Source organism: Eutrigla gurnardus (genome assembly GCF_963514095.1).
Source record: "Eutrigla gurnardus genome assembly, chromosome: 23".
In the NCBI taxonomy this organism is placed as follows: Eukaryota; Metazoa; Chordata; class Actinopteri; order Perciformes; family Triglidae; genus Eutrigla; species Eutrigla gurnardus.
This window is the reverse complement of record NC_139934.1, coordinates 5,937,576-5,958,241: the sequence shown is the minus strand read 5'-3', so window position 1 is coordinate 5,958,241 and position 20,666 is coordinate 5,937,576. Positions and strand designations below refer to the sequence as shown.

At 46.4% G+C, this 20,666-nt stretch overlaps 2 protein-coding genes across 3 annotated transcripts in view; one reads left to right on the top strand and one right to left on the bottom strand.

Moving 5' to 3' along the window:
* Positions 1-4,633: 4,633 nt before the first annotated feature.
* LOC311009107 (uncharacterized protein) lies at positions 4,634-15,997 on the bottom strand. The gene is made up of 20 exons (XM_084003081.1): positions 15,679-15,997; positions 15,322-15,404; positions 15,031-15,167; positions 14,725-14,934; positions 14,262-14,381; positions 14,055-14,190; positions 13,368-13,605; positions 12,767-12,878; positions 12,007-12,195; positions 11,745-11,911; positions 9,673-9,978; positions 7,868-7,950; positions 7,281-7,417; positions 6,961-7,170; positions 6,663-6,782; positions 6,368-6,503; positions 6,042-6,279; positions 5,805-5,916; positions 5,528-5,716; positions 4,634-5,411 (listed from the first exon to the last, which is right to left on the bottom strand). Exons 1-20 carry the CDS (start codon positions 15,865-15,867, stop codon positions 5,236-5,238), a joined length of 3,288 nt encoding a protein of 1,095 aa, XP_083859207.1. The 5' UTR covers positions 15,868-15,997; the 3' UTR covers positions 4,634-5,235.
* Positions 14,828-20,666, top strand: part of tesk1b (testis associated actin remodelling kinase 1b) — a 22,993-nt gene continuing 17,154 nt past the window's right edge. Inside the window, exons 1-2 of one of the 2 annotated variants that reach the window (XM_084002850.1) lie at positions 14,828-14,947; positions 17,421-17,495. The gene's annotated coding sequence lies outside the window, so the exon portion shown is untranslated. Of the gene's footprint in view, positions 14,948-15,177; positions 15,212-17,420; positions 17,496-20,666 lie in introns of those variants that run through there. The other variant, XM_084002851.1, reaches the window with a different exon arrangement.

Below are 20,666 nucleotides of genomic sequence, written 5' to 3'. Positions count from 1 at the left end.
GCCCCCCGTCGGAACAGGAACGGGTGACGAGCGGACCTCCCGAAGGCTGCGTGGAGCAGGCGTGGGACAGCCCCCCGTCGGAACAGGAACGGGTGACGAGCGGACCTCCCGAAGGCTGCGTGGAGCAGGCGTGGGACGGCCCCCCGTCGGAACAGGAACGGGTGACGAGCGGACCTCCCGAAGGCTGCGTGGAGCAGGCGTGGGACGGCCCCCCGTCGGAACAGGAACTGGTGACGAGCGGACCTCCCGAAGGCTGCGTGGAGCAGGCGCGGGACGGTCCCCCGTCGGAACAAGAACAGGTGACAGGCGAACCCCCAATAGGCTGCGAGGAGCAGGTGTGGGATGGTCCCCTGTCTGGGCTGGTGCCGGACGATCCTCCGCCGGGACTGGTGACGGACGGGCCGCCGACTGAAGACCACTAGAGAGTGTCGACCGGGCCGCCGACTGAAGACCACTGGAGAGTGTTGACCGGACCGCCGACTGAAGACCACTGGCAGGTGTCGAACGGACCGCCGACTGAAGACCACTGGCAGGTGTCGACCGGACCGCTGACTGAAGACCACTGGCAGGTGTCGACCGGACCGCCGACTGAAGACCACTGGCAGGTGTCGACCGGACCGCCGACTGAAGACCACTGGCAGGTGTCGACCGGGCCGCCGACTGAAGGCCAGTGACTGAGGCGAGGGCTGGTTGCTTGGCTGTGACCGAGGCGTGGGCTGGTTGCTTGGACGGGTGGGCCTCCGCTGGAACTGGTGACGGACGGACCCCCGTCAGAACCGATGTGAGCAGCATCGGGGAGGCTCGCTTCCTCGTGCCGCCCCTCCTCGAGGCTGGCAACCGACGAGCCAACTGCCGGTTAGCCAGCTGGAAGCTCCTTGGCCCTCCCAGGGCCAGGCGAGTACCCCAAAACGGGTTCGGGCAGGAGCTGGGAAGCTGTGCGGTGGTTGAGACATGAACTGGTGGCATGGCTGTGACTGTCGCATGAGCTGCTAGCATGGTTGTGGGTGAGACATGGGCTGGTGGTTTAGCTGCGGCTTCAAAAAAAAGTTTGCTTGCAGCAATTTGGCGAGCCCTGCTAGCAGGATTTGTCATAAAGTCCACATACCATTGTATGGTTTTAAGTCCATCGACTGCTGGGTCCTCTTGTGGTTGGTTCATTCTGTCAGGTTCTGGACAAGACGTGGACTTGAAAACAGGAGGTGAGGACCCAAATGCAGTTAAAAAGGGAAGGATTTATTTAAATTCTTAACTAAATACAAAAACAATAACTAAGACAGGAACAAAGTATCAACCCAGGAAGACCACAAAAACCAAAGTATCAAACCAGAAAGACCTCAGGGGCAAAAATCAGTCAAAGAAACACTTACGAAAGAGAACCAGAACACAAAGGGACACGGAGGGCAGGACGCAGGTACAGAGACAAATCCAGGGACATGACGGGGTGCATGACAGCGACAGCGACAAACGACAATGACAATGAACCAACAAGAGACAGGGGAAACACACAGACTATATACACAGGGAGGCAGGGAGCTGATGAGGGACAGGTGAAACACATCAGGGCAGGCATGGTAATCAACACGAGAGGGTGGGGGAGTCAAGACGGTGGGCGCGTTTGGGATCGCATGCATTTGCGCCGATGCATGCACAAGACTTGAGAGGATCCGCCGGAACTCGTCATAAACACGCCAAGTTATCACCACGTCAAGTCGGACACAGGTGCACTTCACGGACTTTTTTTATTTATTTATTTATTTTTTTTATTTAAACTTTATTAATAATTGTATACATAACAAAAACTATCACGCCAGGGGAAACTTCACGGACTTTGCACAAAGAATATGGCCTGCCCAGTGGCGCTGGCTTTCTTCGTCGCTGACGAACTCGAGCCGAGGCATTTGAAGTCCCGTTGTTGACGGAGGCTGAGGAATTTTCTCACGTGGGAAATACCACGTGATAATTCTAACCAACTAGGGCAACGTTGAGGGGAGTGTCTTATGTCCGCACTTATTTCAGACCATCTGCAGAGAAAAGCATGCGAAGGGAGGTACCCTGGAGATACCGCAAGTTTTTAAAGTCATGTGACATGTCGCAAAGGGAAGTTATCACCAGCATTTGTGACGTTTTTTTCCCAGAATGCCTTGTTTTGCGAGGCAAATGCATGCGCATGCTTGATTCCAAACAAGCCTAGTGGAAACAACGAGGACCAGGAAGTACGAGACAGGAAATGACACTGAGGGCAAAATAAAACAGGAAATCAAAGCTAATGAAACAGAACATGACAAAACACAGATCATGACACCTCCTAAAGGAGCATTGTCCACCGTTGTCTCCCCAGCGCCATGGAGGACATTGACAGACCTTCGTCCTTGATGACCTTCTGACCTGAACCCTGGCTTCTCTTTCGACCCTCGAGCTGATGTTTGCCCATCGAAGCCTTGACACCAGGATTCATACTGGAGCCACTGAGCAAGGTCGATGAGAGTGGAAACAGAGCCTTTGCTCTGGGGGTAGTTTGTCCAGTAATCTTACCACATGGGAGCCACAGCGAAGTTCAACATCCCCCGCTGGGCCTAGGGTCTTTAGGAGGCCCACCAACGACTGCACGTGGAGAGCGAACCTCTCGAAGGCTGCAGCGTCACCACGGCGAACATCAGGTGAGTCTAGGACGCTGGCTATTTTCTTGAGGGCTAGTTGGTGTGGCTGCCCAAATTTCTCATTGAGAGCTGACATTGTGTCAGTATAGGGTGTCGGGGAGTTGAGGTAGGAATGTGCTATCAACCTTGCCTCTTCAAACTTTAGGTGGTCTACCAGAATCTGATACTTGAACAGTTCCGTCCCATCAACTGGCAGGAGGTTTTCCAGGGCTATCTTTATACATGCCCACTCACATGGGTCCCGGTGGCTGAAGTTGGGTATGGTTGGGCGTGGGCCCCTGTATGTCTGTTCGGTTGCAGTTGCCAGATCATGGTGTGGTGAAGCGAGAGACCGTTGGTTCTGTCTCAACGTCCATGCGGCTTGCTGGGTGGAGACTGGAAGGTTTGCAGGTGGCTGCTGCATGTAGTTCGCTGCATAGGCTGGTGCTCCAGAAGGTAAAGACTGTGAGTAGATAGACTGGTAGGGGTCTGGAGACTGCACTGGTGCATATGCTGAGGCCTGGGGTGTAGCTTGGAAGGGTGAATGCCGAATCGCAGGCTGGGACTGGTACATAGGCCTTTTGAGGTGGCCAAGCTGCAGCGTAGGGCGTCACCGTCTGGGTTGGATAATGTGACTTAGACAGGGCGTGGGGTGGAAGTGGTTGTGGGGCATGCTCTGTAGGTCGGAGCCCTAGGTGAATGTGACAGGGAGGGAAAGCCACCTGGTTGGACCCAAGGCGCGGGGCAGGTGGACGCTTGATAGGAAGGATGCGGTTCCCTTCGGTGGTTATCTGGTTCCCTGCTCGGCTGCCAGAGTTCACGACCCATAGTAGGATAACTACCAGCCTTCTTGGGTAGCGGTTTGCGGTGCCTGGCCGTGGTTTGGTTCTTTATCAGTTGTAACTCCACCATTAGCTGATCCAATCTGTCCATCATCCGTTGCTCTGACTGTTCATCGTAGGCCTCAATGTCCATCGGTGGCGGGGGTTCAGGCCAGTCCTCTTCATCCTCAATGTGGAGAGGCATGGCGTTGCCTTGATTGATGGGTTTTGGCTGAGCTTGTGGAAGACTGGCGATTAAGTTGTTTAGCCCTTTAACCGCAGCCTGGACTTCACGGAGTCCCTCCGCCTCAGCCGGCATGGGGTGCGGTGGCTGTCGTAGCCTGGCTGCCTCGCCCTGAGTTCCTGTCTCAAGGGGGTTTCTTGGGTCACGTGGGGCCGTGAAGGTAGGTCTTGCGTCTTCTCTCTGGAGTCCCTTTCTGGATACCGTAGGTGGGCTAGCTGGGTTTCTGGGCTGTACATCTGCCGCTCTCGGTGGTACAGGTCCGCCACATCTAGTTCAGCATCCCTACTGCAGTGGTCCATGTGGGTGTAGTGAGGGAAGTGGAAGGTGTTCGACTGTCTTTTGTGTTTGTCAGAGAATGACAAAAAGGGAGAAATGTGATGGGAATTTTGTAGTTCATTATAGTATAATTAGTAGTTTGAGTAGTTTTAACTCATACTATTCCATGTGTGTCATGAGGTAACCTGTATTCTGCACTTATGTCATGTCATGTGTTACATGAGTTGTAAAATGCATCTTGTGACACCAGCACAGCTGGCAAGTCAATATGGATCTATGGACACTGATGAGTGGTTCAAACACCACATTCTGGACAAAGTTCTCCGTCTACACAAACAACGGAACAATGCTTCTCTGATGACACATCACAAACAACTGTATAAAAAGCCCTTCTCAAGACTGAAGAATTGGTCAGACTCTTAAGGAGTCTGCCCCTATCTGGCCAGATAGTTTGCTCTGAAGCTGTATGTCGGTGATGCGGTCCGCTTGGACACCCTGTTTGCGAGGGCTTTGACTTATTAGACTTTGTCTGTTTACAGTCTGTCTGTAGCGACTGCTAGCCTGTTTTGGACTCTTTATAGAATAAATTACTAAAAGCGCTGTTAGGAGTTGTATTCTTATTTCTCATCAGGTGATCATAAACTGATTTCCACCACAGATGCCTGTTGAATTGTTTTATCTAAAAGATGTATGTTTGATAAATCACAACTTTGTTTTATGCATGTTAATTGAAAGCATATACTATATAAATTAGATCATATAAATGAAATGTTAACAGGTTCTCTCTCTCCCCACATCAGTAAAACAGAAGATGTCAGCCTTATAGGTTCAAGCAGGTTACAAGTACCAACATTCAGGCTCCCTCATGTGGCTCAAATGTGAACTGCAGATATAAAAGTCTGGAAGAAATTCTGCAGATTTATGGTGACCTTAATAAAATCTCCTGGGACCCACCTCCTTGTTGATTGTGCGTTGATGGCAATGCTTAAATTCCACTTATATCCATTTTTATTTTTTAAAGCTTGTGCTCATGTTGTTTCTGAACAGGATACATTTAAAAAAAAAAATCATGACTGACTGACACCTATCGGAGCAACTCGGAGAAAAAGCTCTTCCATTTGAGCGCTCAGAGATCTGATAGCATCTCTATGTGCGTTACAGCGAGCAGCGAGGTCGATAACGGACTACCACAATCCTCAGTCCAACCGGCTCCAGTCTGGAGATTTGGTCTCGGCTGTCAGTGTGGGAGTGAGTGTTTTTAGCTGGCCCCGGGGTCCCTCCAGCCTCCGAACGCCTCCTCCAGGTAGAGCGCCACCTGGAGGGTCAGACGGTCCTGCAGCTTCCCAGCAATGACCTGCACGCCAAGGGGCAGACCTTCCTCCCCCAGACCCAGAGGGCACTGGGTGGCCGGCAGCCCGAGGATGTTGATGATACCTGCAGGTAGGGAACGAGAGATCCACTGTAAAACCTTACAGATGAAACAGGTTGGTAGATAATATTTAAAGAATGAGTTCATTTCTTTTTACAGTCTTGGTTTTTGTCATACAGACCTGTGTAGGCGAACTCGCACGGTCTGAAGAGTGTGTGGTGATGTCTGGGAGCCACTCTGGGATGTGAGGGGTAAAGGAAAACACCGTCGGTGCCCAGCAGCTCGTCCAACTCCTTCTGCAGCTTCTCCTTCTGCTGGATGATGAAGGTGGAGGGTTTGGATGCTCGGCACATCTCCAGCAGGGCCAGACCTGAACACACACACACACGTACCGCTGAGAGAATTCACAACTGCAAATATGATTATCATCTCATTCGGGTTTTTTTTATTTGTCTAACCGATAGCAAATGTGGTATGTTCTGATTTTCCCATCATCCATTTCAGCAGCTCCCACAGAGGCGACACGGGTCGTCCTGGTTCCCCCATCAGCTCAGCCCACTTCAGAGGAGGCTGAGGGAAGGAAACATAGTGTGTATTATACTGCAGTCACTGGTCTGCTGTTCATTCTACTACCAGAAAAACTGATCACTGCTCGATACAGACATGCATACGAGGACAGGCTGCCCTTGACTAACCTTGCCCTCCTTGTCAGGGAGAGCCGTGTAGGTGTCCCAGATCTGGACGCTGTAGCGGAGCTCAGGGAAACGCACTTCTTGGACTTCCACTCCGAGGTCAGCCTCCAGACGCTCCACCACCTTCCTCTGAATCTCCATGAGCTCCTTGGTGACGGGGTACGTGAACAGAGAACCGCCATCGTGAGGGATTGTGAAGAACCGCAGCTTCTTGAGGTCGACCTTCTTGTTCAACAACAACCTTGTATCACAGCAGTTATGACGTTATTTGAATTCCCTTGATGAGGGTTTGAGTAAAATAAAGACATATGAGCCTCATGCAAACGTACATGTCAGCGTTGGGTCCCGCCATGATCTGGAGCATGGGCAGCAGGTCCTCGGCGTAGCGGCACATCGGACCGTTGCTGGCGTACTCTGCATGCCGGCCGGAGCAGGGAGGGTGGTGGTTCTCTGGGGACACGACACCTGCAGGAACACATCAACTGATCTGATACATGGATGTGCTCTTTGCAACAACTGCTTTTTGACCACTTGGGGGCAGCAGAGACACAACATTGACATGTTTAACGGCCTTTTGAGTTTGTAGGGTGAACTTCAGAGCTAATAGTTGCTTGTTTCTCTTACCAGAAGTGGTTTTGTGGCCGAATATCCCGTTGAAGAAACTGGGCATGCGGATGCTGCCGCCGATGTCCGAGCCCACGCCAATGACAGAGCCGGCTGCTCCCAGTATACTTCCCTCCCCACCTGAGCCAGGAAGAGGACAGAGACACCTTGGTGGGTAGTTTGCTCATTTATCTTCCATAATGCAAACATTTGTGTTGGTTTATAGTTTTAACCATGTAGCTGTAACAGTTCTTTGACTGCTGTGCTCCTGTGTTTTAGGAGTTCTTGGCTCCTTGTCATTAAAAGTTTGATCCCTAACCTGAGCTGCCTCCCGCTATCCTCTCCAGGTCGTACGGGTTGTTGGTGACGCCGTAGAGATGGTTGTGGGACTCATGCCACATGCACAGCTCGCTGGTGTTGGTGACGCCTATCGGGATGGCCCCCGCTTTCTTCAGCAGGGCCACCGGAGGAGCGTCCACGGCGGCGACGACCTCTCGCCTGGACACCACACCTGTAGTGTGGGGCATACCTGCAGGACGGAGGTGCGTTCAAATACTCATCAGGAGTAAATGCTGGTTGTTTGAGGAATGTAAGATCAACAGAAAGAGGTAGACAGGAGGTTATGTTTCTGGAAGTTACCCTGGAGGGCGTAGGCCTCTTTCACAGACAGAGGCACTCCCAGTAAAGGCAGTCGATCCTCCAGCACCTCCTCTCCTCCAGTTTCCTCCTCAATCATCTTGTCCGCCTGCTTGGCCTCCTGGAGCGCAGCATCGAACCTGCGGAGAGACACATTTGACCCAATTCTATTTAGTGATAGAAAAGCTATAGAATTTTGAGTTTTGCCATGACAGTTACTACCATAACTTTAATATATGTTTTAGTACAGTACAAATTTCTGATTTTCGGTGCAAATATGACATTTTGTGCAGTAGTAAAGTTATTATGGGAAATGAGAGTGCAAAAGGACTATTATTTTTTACTAGCAATACATCTGAAGAATGTTTTCTCGATTGTTTAATTTTCTTTTGTCCATAAAATGCTCTTAAATAGTGCGAAATGCCAGTTATAACTTCCAATGAAACTCTTTAAATCCCACTGTTTGTAAATATTTGCTAAAAATATGACTAAAAAGATTTGCAAAATAGCTGCCCATCAACAAATTGCGAGCACAACCACATGAGCATAAACTGAAGTTAAACCGTCAGATATGGAGGGATGATTGTTACCTGTCTTTTACCACAGCTTTCAGAAAAGGGTTCACTTCCTGGATCCTGTCGATGTAAGCCTGCACCACCTCCACACTTGACACCTGCAGAAACACATTAGGGGGAAAAATCCTCAGAAGGTAAAAACGGTTTTAAAATGGCTGTTTAATTGCGAAGGTTAATTTAGAAGTGGCATTATTTTAGGTTGAATCATCTTTTATTTTTTTCCAACGGTCTGGCTTTTATTTTGAAAGCGGTTTCTCCGCTTCGCGCCCTTCCTGTACCACTACGCAAGACGGGACACGAGAAAACTTACCAAAAAGTGCTATGTTGTGGAAACGTCTTGGTTTAATGTGAAACCATTTTGCCTTTGCTGCAAAGTGAACAAGGTTTGACTGTTGTTTTCTATGTTTCCCGTGTATCTGTCGTAAAATGCTATGCTAGCGCTAGCTACATTTCGGCTATTAGCTTAGCCTAGCCTCTCGTCCATGACGCGGGATGTAAGTTAGCTAGTTTCTTTATAGTTTTTATATGAAAATAAGTGATGGCAAATGTAAGTTAATTTTCTACGGTTATTACAGATAATTTCATCACCATAGACATGATATCCATTTCGTTTTTCACTGGGGTGAAGTTAGGTTTAAAGTTGGATATTTGGGCATCAATAGCTTCCATGTCATGTGACCCTGTGACGTCAAACCAGTATCAAATTGGGTTTCCTAAACTGGAAATATAAGACACACCTTTTTTAATGGTATTTTAGAGCTTCCTCTATTTTATATGAATATTAATATGCTTAAATTATGATTTTTATTCATATCATGTGACCCAGTGACCCCGAACCAGCATCCAATTGTATTACTAAACAGCATCTGTGCTCTTGGTGATTTCTGGTAAATTCAGCCCTGCTTTTATCGCCAGTGGAAGAGTTGTGAAATGTGTTTTGCCAAAAATAACATAAAAAGGTCTTCAGTTAAGTAGGTTTCATAACGCTCAAAAGCTGCTGAGGTCTATCAGCGAGATACCTAACGGTCTAAAAATAACAGTTGTTACATAATCTCAGTGCTTTTTTTATGACTTTTATTGCTGGAAAGGTAGTAAACTACTACTGATTTTGCACACGGATCATGTCATGGAGATTTTATCAACCACAAATGTTAAATTATGGATTATGGAATAAACCAAATCAAGGGCATTGCTGTGTTTGTCCACTAGATGGCATCGCTTTAAAAAAAACAACCTATAGAGGGACCACCAGCTCCACATTATTTGTGCATTAATTAAACCGGTTTAGCCTGTACACCAAACCGAACCAGTGAAACCCGGAAATCAACCCAACCCTAGTAGTGAAGTGATGTCTTTTTCTGTTTTATCTGTTTTGTAATTGCCATTACCCACTTATTCATTCCATCTACATTACTGATGATTATTTATCAATAATCTCATTGTGTAAATATTTTCTAAAAAGATAGACTGCAAACTACTAAATCCTCACACTATTGAAATATTTGGTCAAAAACTATATTACTAAATAAATAACTATCCATCCATCCATCCATTGTCTACTGCTTATCCTGTATTCAGGGTCGCGGGGGGGGGGGGGGGGGGGGGCTGGAGCCGATCCCAGCTGTCATTGGGCGAGGGCAGGGTACACCCTGGACAGGACGCCAGTCTAAATAAATAACTAAATAAATATTTTTTTTCCTTATCGCCCAGACCTAACTTTAATATTTAACTAAGAATCAGCTATTATGCATTAGACTGAAGCCAATAAAAACACTGAGCAAATCTCTCCCAGCAGTGTCCTGACGTGACCGCGTACGCACCTCTCTTCTCCGGATCTTCTTGGCGAGCTGCGTTGCCGACGTGACCAGGAGAGGGTTGCTGACGGCCGGCAGCTTCTTCCCGGAGAGGGCAGCTCTCCGAGGGGACAAGAGCCGGAACAGCATGAAGAACACGGCCATGACCGCCTTGTAGAGCCACACCTGAGCCTTTTCCAGACGGCTCAGAGCCATGTTTCCACCGAGGCCAGAGGACGGACGCTCGACTAATAATGATGTTGCGTTTTCAAGGTTTGAAAATGCTTGAAATTTTATCTGCACTTTTCCCCCCACAACAAATAGCTCATCTGACTAAATAGTTAACTTATTAGATGGAGGAATAAACTTCTCTGCCTGATCCTCGCTGGTTTCTCTACATGTCAAACTGGTCTTCCAGTCTGTTTTCATATGTGATCCCGCCCCTATATGTGACCCCGCCCCCCCTGAAGACTCGCTAGTGAGTCGCAAGTTGATTGCACTAACATGCCAGGTTCGAAAATAATCTATTGTTCTATGTTTTAAATATGTAATTTGTCAAAATCCCATCCTCAGACAACTGGAAGCTTGTAATGATATTCCAGAGTAATGCAAGCCCACGTCCCTCAGCAACAGGCTGGTCTGTGTATATGAACTCTCGGTTATCTCTTCAGCCAGCTTAATTAACTACTATATGCTGTTTGTGCTCCCCAGAGAGATCAGATGTACGCCGCCCAGGAGAGGTTCAACACGGCCAACAAGGTCACCAGACCGGAGAAGGCCCTGATCCTGGGCTTCATGGCTGGATCCAGAGGTACAGGTAGGAATCTTACTAGCTGGCTGATCGTCATAAACAAAAACGTCCAAGTACACCAAATGTATCTCGTCACTATGACGAGTCAATACCCTGCAGATCCTTTTTGATGCAGCCTTGTAGTCTCCTGCCATCACAGAAGAAATATTGCCACGGTATTTTCTGCCACTCTGTAATCAGCAGCTCTGAATTAGGGATAGAGGTCTACAGACATGAACACTTTTGCCGATGCGGCTGAACTTTTCACCACATTTCCCCCCTTGTAGTCATTAAACGGATGTCAAACTTCAAGAGTAAATCCTGATTGCTGATGTGCCTGGAGGTGGCAGTCGCACTGGAGTTTCCCATTGTTCTGCACAGCAGCTCGACCTGTTGTGTCACATTTGCAAAGAGGTTTTCTCTCACCTTGGTTTCTATAATTGTTGACTAAGTGGCCTCATTAAAAGAGAGACAATGCCAATTCTCACACTTTTCATTGATTTATTCCCTGGATCTTATTATGGGTTTCCTATTCATGAAATTAATAAGGGCCAAGAGAAATATTAGACACTTTGTTCCTTGATCTGCTGACATGTTTAATATGAATCCTGCAGCTCAAACTGACTTTTAGTTAATTGTATACCTTTTATATGTGCTGTACCATTTAAAATAGTGGAAAGAATAAACACATATGTTGATTAGATACCTGTTGAACTGTTTTATCTAAGAGATGTATGTTTGATAAATCACAACTTTGTTTTATGCATGTTAATTGACAGCATATACTATATAAATTAGATCATATAAATGAAATGTTAACAGGTTCTCTCTCTCCCCACATCAGTAAAACAGAAGATGTCAGCCTTATAGGTTCAAGCAGGTTACAAGTACCAACATTCAGGCTCCCTCATGTGGCTCAAAGGTGAACTGCAGATATAAAAGTCTGGAAGAAATTCTGCAGATTTATGATGACCTTAATAAAATCTCCTGGGACCCACCTGCTTGTTTTGTGTGTTGATGGCAATGCTTAAATTCCACTAATATCCATTTTTATTTTTTAAAGCTTGTGCTCATGTTGTTTCTGAACAGGATACATTTAAAAATAAAAATCATGACTGACTGACGCCTATCGGAGCAACTCGGAGAAAGATCTCTTCCATTTGAGCGCTCAGAGATCTGATAGCATCTCTTCGTGCGTTACAGCGAGCAGCGAGGTCGATAACGGACTACCACAATCCTCAGTCCAACCGGCTCCAGTCTGGAGATTTGGTCTCGGCTGTCAGTGTGGGAGTGAGTGTTTTTAGCTGGCCCCGGGGTCCCTCCAGCCTCCGAACGCCTCCTCCAGGTAGAGCGCCACCCGGAGTGTCAGACGGTCCTGCAGCTTCCCAGCAACGACCTGCACGCCAAGGGGAAGACCTTCCTCCCCCAGACCCAGAGGGCACTGGGTGGCCGGCAGCCCGAGGATGTTGATGATACCTGCAGGTAGGGAACGAGAGATGAGTGTGTGGAAGTAAAAAAACAAAAGGGACTGGCAAATTGTGTTTGATCATTTTAGAGATCTAATGGCCGACCTGTGTAGGCGAAGTCGAACGGTCTGAAGAGCGGGTGGTGATGTCTGGGAGCCACTCTGGGATGTGAGGGGTAAAGGAAAACACCGTCGGTGCCCAGCAGCTCGTCCAACTCCTTCTGCAGCTTCTCCTTCTGCTGGATGATGAAGGTGGAGGGTTTGGATGCTCGGCACATCTCCGTCAGGCCCAGAACTGAACACACACACACACACACACTGTTGAGGGAAACTTGTACAGCTACAGGTGTTCACAGGGTCACTATTGATTCAAGCGGTTTCAGAATTCATGACTGCAAATATGATTATTTTAAAATAAGTGTTCAGTATTTAATCAATAAGCATTTATCAAATGGACCATTATATTAATGAAAATATTTATATAAATGAAACAATTGAGTAAAATGATTCAAACATTTGAGAATTTTTTAAATTTCAAAATACCCTTTTTTTTTTTACCAAAAGTCTGTTTAATAATGTATTTATAAAAATCAATGACAGTTTTTTATTAATTTTATAACTTCTTCTAATTATTGGATCATTTATGCATTTCACACATTTTTTTCTTAATGTCTTTTTTCTTTAATACTGAACACTTTGGGGTTCAATAGCATTTATTAGAATAGTGACTTTCAATTTGTTTCTGTACAGTTTGAACCATGTGCGTTTCACTTTGAGTTCACAATTATGTCTATCTTACTTTGGTGTGAGAGAGGAACTCTGATTCAAAAAGGTGGAAACAAACCATATTTTCACCCCCCTCTTACCGATAGCAGCCATGGTATGATCCGATTTCCCCATCATCCATTTCAGCAGCTCCCACAGAGGCGGCACGGGTCGTCCTGGTTCCCCCATCAGCTCAGCGAAAGGCGTCGGAGGCTGAAGGGAAGGAAACATTATAAACACCATTATGTTTTCCTTTATACGGTCACATGATGCTCCCGTTGACCAACAGTGTTATGTTGAGAACCGTAAAACAGTAATCACGTAATACACCAGAAATATTAGACAAACGTGTAATCTCTTAATGAAATATTCTGCAAAATCTAATCCCTGAAATATTTTAAATCCACTCGGGTCAAAAAAGCAGCAAGAATAAAGGAGTTATTGTATAACTGTAATCAGTCCTCTGTTAAACCTCAGTGTTTTCTCCATTGCAGTAATACCAATCTACGTGGAATGCCCCTGTGGTATTATCCTCATTTTGGGTTTTGCTCCTGTTTGTGCACAAGACCCAACAAATCTGGGCCTGTTTAACAGTTCAATGCATTTTTATAGTCTTCTCATTTTATTTCTAGATGGCCAAGAACTATAGTTGTCAGATAAATGCAGAAAAGTAGTCAAATGTCCAAGTAAAGGTGGACTAACCTTGCCGTCCTTGGCAGGAAGACCCATGTAGGTGTCCCAGATCTGGAAGCCGTAGCGGAGCTCAGGGAAACGCACTTCTTGGACTTCCACTCCGAGGTCGGCCTCCAGACGCTCCACCACCTTCCTCTGAATCTCCATGAGCTCCTTGGAGACGGGATACGTGAACGTAGAACCGCCATCGTGAGGGATGGTGAAGAACCGCAACTTCTTGAGGTCGACCTTCTTGTTCAACGACAACCTTGAGTATCGCACGTGTAAAAAAAAATACTGAAGGTTACACACACAGTGTGGATTCTGTGTTTAAACCCAACTTGTTGTGAGTCACTTTAGGATTGTGTTGACATTATGTACATCCCTAAAATGTCACATTTGCATCTAATTCCCTCTCAAAACCTCACGTTTCCCCGAGGAAAACAGTTTGTGTTGGAAACATTGAGCCTCATGCAAGAACAGGCTTTTCCAGAAAAAGATTAACGTTGAGAGAATTATGATCAGTTCAGTTGCAATCAAATTTAATTGCAAACCAATCACGGTGCATCCCTGGGAACAGGTTGGCCTTATAAGGAGATGTTAGCTTCCCTGCTAGTCATTGCATAACTATTTGATTATACAAGCTATCACAATGCCAGCTTCCTCCGTCTATAGATATCTTATAAGTGCTCAACAGCTATGAGTGTGTGCTAGTACATGTCAGCGTTGGGTCCCGCCATGATCCGGAGCATGGGCAGCAGGTCCTCGGCGTAGCGGCACATCGGACCGTTGCAGCCGTACTCTGCGTGCCGGCCGGAGCAGGGAGGGTAGTGGTTCTCCAGCGACACGACCCCTGCAGGAACACAACACCAGTCAGTCTGCATGAGGACCGGCTGCATTAATTACACGTTGCGTTTCTCTTACCAGGAGTGGTTTTGTGTCCGAATATCCCGTTGTAGAAACTGGGCATGCGGATGCTGCCGCCGATGTCCGAGCCCACGCCGATGACGGCGCCGGCTGCTCCCAGTATACTTCCCTCCCCACCTGAGCCAGGAAGAGGACAGAGGAGACACCTTGGCGGTCAAAAACTTCACATGGTAACTTTTTCATGCAGCATGTAGTAGTACTACACTAAACCTGTAATCAGATGTCAACAGTGTACTGTAATATGATGATCAGGCAACACCAGAGCTATTCCTGGACGCAGAAAGACATGCGGACAGTTGGACCTGTATGTAAGAGACGGCAGGCAGGAGACACAGCTGAACCCCCCAGTACAAACTGTTCACTGTCCTGCTGACAGGCAACCAGCTAAAGGAACTGGACTGGCTGCCTAAAGGAGCGGTGGATTCCCATCATTCGGTTAGTCAGAGCGGCGGTTTCTAACCTGAGCTGCCGCCCGGTGTCCTCTCCAGGTCGTACGGGTTTTTGGCGATGCCGTAGAGGTGGTTGTGGGACTCGGACCACATGCACAGCTCGCTGGTGTTGGTGACGCCGATCGGGATGGCGCCCGCTCTCTTCAGCAGGGCCACCGAAGGAGCGTCCACGGTGGCGACGACCCCTCGCCTGGAGATCAGACCTGTAGTGTGGGGCATACCTGCAGGACGGAGGTGCGTTCAAATACTCATCAGGAGTAAATGCTGGTTGTTTGACGTATGGAAGATCAACAGGAGGTTAGGTTTCTGGAAGTTACCCTGGAGGGCGAAGGCCTCTTTCACAGACAGAGGCACTCCCAGTAAAGGCAGACGGTCCTCCAGCACCTCCTCTCCTCCAGTTTCCTCCTCAATCAGCTTGTCCACCTGCTTGGCCTCCTGGAGAGCAGCATCGAACCTGCGGAGAGACACATTTGACCATTCAATTCCTGCTTAAAGAAGGTTTGATTTTTACTATTATACATCCTGGTCGATACTAACGTTGCTAGTTAAAAGTAATTCACCCAGTTTATTTCTCTTTAGAATAAGATGAGGAGGGATGACTCTATTACCTGTCTTTTACCACAGCGTTGAGAGAAGGGTTCACTTCCTGGATCCGGTCGATGTAAGCCTGCACCACCTCCACACTGGACACCTGCAGAAACACACAGTCAAGACCACGACTACACACGGTCAAGACCACGACTACACACGGTGGTGACGTAATAACGAGTGGTAGGGCTGCAGTGCTTTACGTTACAGTCCTCCTGTTTATAATAAAGACAGATCCCTAAAGAGTGGACCAGCGGGCTTTGGCTGTAGTGACGTAAACAAAAAAAACAAAAACAAAAAGATCTGGAGACTAAAACGCTAACTTTTTGTACATTTTGAGAGACGCTAACTCTGTCCTGACGTGACCGGATACACACCTCTCTTCTCCGGATCTTCTTAGCAAGCTGCGTCGCGGACGCGACCAGGAGAGGGTTGGTGACGGCCGGCAGCTTCTTCCCGGACAGGGCGGCTGTCCGAGGGGACAAGAGCCGGAACAGCGTGAAGAACACGGCCATGGCCGCCTTGTAGAGCCACGCCTGAGCCTTTTCCAGACGGCTCAGAGCCATGTTTCCACCGAGGCCAGAGGACGGACGTTGGACGGGGTCGCTCCTCGGCTGCGTGCTAACGGCGGCTATGTTACCAACACGACGGTGACTCCTCGCGCTGCCTCGTGTGGCCGGAACACGTTTACGTCAAGTTACGCGCACACAGTTACCGGAAATAGATGTTTTTCTCCTTTTTCAATAATAATAATAACAAAAAATATTAATTTATTAATCATACTACTATTTCGAGGGTCCAGAATGAATTTTCAAACTGAATCTAAAAGTGTACCTGATGAAGTAAATGTAAGAGGAGTTTTATTTTGAAATAAACCGGAACTACATCAGCCACTGAGATTATCTAAGGTAAATCAAAGGTGAAGTTTAACTAGTGGATGTACCATAAATGTGTATTGTGCAAACGCCTGGTTACGTCTGTCGTTTATTGCTGATAATGGAACAGCAAATTCCCAAGAAAAAGTTGACCTTTGCCCTCGCAGACAGACCTGAAGTCAGCATATAGTCCAGTTAAGGACACGACTCCCTATACAATAAGATATCCACCATGCTTTTAAGACTAGAGTAGGAAAGTATGGAATTGTAGTTCAGATTGTGTTTGCATGCAAATTATATGAAATATAACAGACACAAAAACCCACTAGAAACCCAGAGACAACAGTTATTTCCAGGATTTAATTAAATACATAAAATAAAAAATAGATATGAACTTCACTGTACAGTTTTGTTTTCTTCTGGTGACCTAAATCCATTTGGTACAATATACAAGCTGCTTGTCCTTTAAATGTATACTCACTAAATTCATTATACAATACTTATATTAAAATATACTCACACCAAGCAGCAGAAACATTTACTCAAGTTTGAGGTATTTGTATTTTTACTTTTCCGCCGGCCATTTATAGCAGAAAGAGTATTTCCTGTTGCACACTGACCGGTCTGTCAACACTAGAGGGCAGCATTGCTGCAGGCTGCAATGCTCCCACTTTCATGTCTGATTGCACAAACAGAGCACGTAGGAAAAAGAAGGGGGGGAAAAGATCAACCTCTGCAATGCAGGTCAGTGGGTTAGAGGAGAATCCATACTGTCTGCTGTGTTACACTGCAGCACCAACACAACCAGCACGCTGCACAGACCTCCTGTTATATTATGTTATCTAACCATGTGAGGGGTCTGATAACATCTTGTCTCTGCATGTTCTTGCCTTTTATCTAGTTGGTATCCTTGCTTTATGTCTCTATTCCATACAATAGTCTCATAATATCGATATTTAACCACTGATGGAACCTGCACCAGCCTAATTTGCATACTTCTTTTTACATTTTCAGGGGATTTGGTGGCTGAAACTGCATATTTAATACGTTGAGTCAGCGTTATTAATACCTGATCTGCAGCTTGATGGCATTTATGTCAATAGTTCCTGTGCCTTTTATTTAAATTTTTATCTAAAAAGCAGCTACATTGGCACTATTGTGTGATTACAACACATGTGAAATCAATAATACCCCCACATAACACCCTGCTGAGCAATGTATTGATCTTCTTTTTTTTTTTCCAGGAGGGACCTAATTTCATGGCCTGTTATGAGATTAAGGGACGACGCTCGGGGGCAGGACGTTTTCACCAGGAGGAGGTGAGTTCGTTTAAATCCTGTCAACTGGAGGAAATTAATGTATTTCACTGCAACCTTTTGCTCTGAGACGTTAACCTGCAACCTGATAACCCATGAAACACATCTTTATCATTTACACATCGTTTTTCTGTTGACAAAATGAAGCCATGGTCACGGTATAAAAGATAAGAACGCCATGAGGGGGTACGCCCAGTCCAAAAATATCACAGTCTCAACCGAGTGGAGAAAAACAGATCATTCCTTACCTGTAAGGTGAAACCTGAGGCTCAGAAAACTACTGGGCATGTAGAGACAAGAGGGGAAACCAGAGAAAACACACAGTGTTTGTGTCTCTGTGTGAAGCTGCAGGACGAATGCTGCTGTTTGGGGGGGGGGCATAAAACAAAATGCTACTGCACTTAACTGCCTATTATTTGGCGATAATGTAGCGTCTGCAGCCTGTGTTCCTGAAGGTTTTATGGGAACCGTAAAGCCTTTTGTGAATGCGGGCCTTCGGGGTAAACTGATACGCGGTCAGTGAACAACAGGGGAATGGCCTCGGGGCTCCTTTGTATTGATTTCCATCTTCCTTCCTGTCTCCGCGGTCATGTGACCCATAGCTCACTATTTTGACTGTCTGGAGTCTGAGAAAGCAATCACACTGGCACATAGTGTTACCCAGACATTTACTTTTTCTAATGAGATAACAGACGAGTCCCCCCCCCCACACAAACGACCATCTGGTTCCAAGTGAGTGGACAGTAATTTACTTTACTTGCGCTCTTTTAATAAAGCAGCACTTCACTCTGATCCACTTTCCAGCGCCTCCACGCTTCCCTGGAGACCAATGCCGGCTGATACGTCCGTCCCTTGAGGTTGACAAGCTGCCTCTGCTTTGTCGTTGTTTACCTAAGTGGACACTTTCATTAGCATGTAATGTTTTACCCAGATTATTATTGGAGAAGCAGGGTCCAACTTCATGGGATTCCCCCCTAAAATCACAATTTATTATTGTGAATTATAATTTATGAGTAGTATAAGTTGATCAAATCCAAACAAGAAATAACTTACATTATTATTGATAAGTGAAGAACATGTACTGTATTATACAGCAGCACCTCCATTTGTCTCCTCAGCAGTAGTTTTCCATCCAGCATGGGAGGAGGGGGAGGTTGAAGAATTGGGGGGGAGTGTGGATGGGGGAGGGCCCCTCACCCCTCTGCTCCTCCTTTGGGGACAGGCGTGCGTCCACATGAAACAGCTGGTGTCCCTTAAAAACCAATTATAACGGCCCCTGGCCCCCCGCCTGGCTGCGTGTGAGGGCCGGGGAGGAGCGTGGTCGTTAGCACCCAAGATGAGTCTTAACGGGGGGGGTCCCCCATCGGGGGACACCGCAGGCTCAGGATATAGATTTTACTGTCCACGCTTGGATGTATAGGTGGGAATATCAGATGCAGGAGAGGCTTGATGTTTTATTTACATTGTATAGAGAGACCAGACCAGACTGCTGTATAGATTTAGGGGTGTGAGATACAGTCATGTGGGGGTTTGATACATGCAGGTTTCTGTCCGTGTCAGTCAGGATATCATTTAATGGGCGAGCTTCCATTCAATCTGCAACAAAACAGCTTGTGGATGAGTTCTAGTCAAACATTTACTCCGGTGCTCTGCAGGGATTGATCGGGGATCTGAACAGCTCAGGTGTTGGATGCGGTAGAGGAGCGTGCTATTGATTCCCTCCCTGCCGGTCCGGTGTTCAAACTTTTCAGCGGGGGGTCTGAATGAGAGCCAGTCTCATTAAAACACATTGTTTTTTTTTTGTCCCTTGTGACACCAGCAGTGAGATAGACTCATTGATTTTAAGCCCAGTGTTACTATAATGGACATTCCAAACGTGTGCAGGTTTTTTAAGTTAAGATAGGATAACTACTGAGTTAGTAGATAAATACATCTACGTGTGCAGATATTGATTTGGGGTTTTCACAACCCATTAATCACGATGGAATCAGGTGTTCACTAACATGAAGGTGCACTTCGATCAATTAGCATAAAACTCTCCAGAGAATCCTGAAAAAGATGTCGAAAATGTTGTCATTTATTTTTGTCAAAACCTGGTGCCTACATTACCCATAATGCAATCCAACTGCAGACAGCTGGGTCAGAAATTCTTGTTTTTTCACATCCTACCCCCCAATACCTTTAATACACTTTGATGTGCAAAATGGATAAATCTAATTAAGACGTCCACATTAATAGGATCTACTCTATTGTTTAGCGTTGGCCATAAAGTTAGGAGGGTTTGTCTCGTTGTTTGTTCTTCACACACACATAGTTAAGTTATTGCAGTGAGTCAATAAAGACAGCAGAAAGGGGGGGTCCCTGCCCTTAGATTATACAGCCCCTCTGGGTGATAAATTAACCCTGAAACAGGTCTGAAAGGTCAAAATGATCTCCTGTCACACAAACATGCACCAATGCTTTTACACACACACTGAAGCCAAGCGTGGACCACAATGAATAAGTGATCAGCAGCACATAAATAATATATAATACATATTATTATCAGCGACCGAGGTGTGACTTCAGTGTTTTACCTCTTGGCCAATAAGCGGACTGGTAAATAATGCAGCGAGTCAGACACGAACCTCATCAAACACCTCCAGCTGAAGGCGCTGGCGGCGTGTCATCCCTCCAGAATGTGGCTGCGAGGTGCGAGATGGCTTCGTGCTGTACGACACCTCGTTTTTTTCTTTTAATGGCTCTGTGTCATCCAGCTCCTTTTGGGTTCCCCACATATTCACAATCAGCTGTAAAGAGCATAAATATCCACAGCTGAGTCATCTGCAGGCTTTCTCCTGAAGCCAACCCATTGATTTCTTTTATCTTTTCACCTGTTTCATTCTGGTCCATGTCTCTGGATGCATACATCTATCAGTTTTATAGCTTATTCTAATTTGCCTCTTTGTGTAAAGCACTTTGAAAAGGACTCCATAGAGCAGCTGCACAAATACATAAGAAAGAAAGAAGAGCAATTAAAGGGGCTTCCTTTGTGTCTGTATAAAATATATTGCTGAAGTACATTTTTAATCATTTATGCTTTTTTTCACAGGCCAATTTGGACTAATTCCAAACAACAGGTTCCAACTGAACATTTTCCCTTCTTTAATAACTCCTTTAATGTTTCCCCTTCAG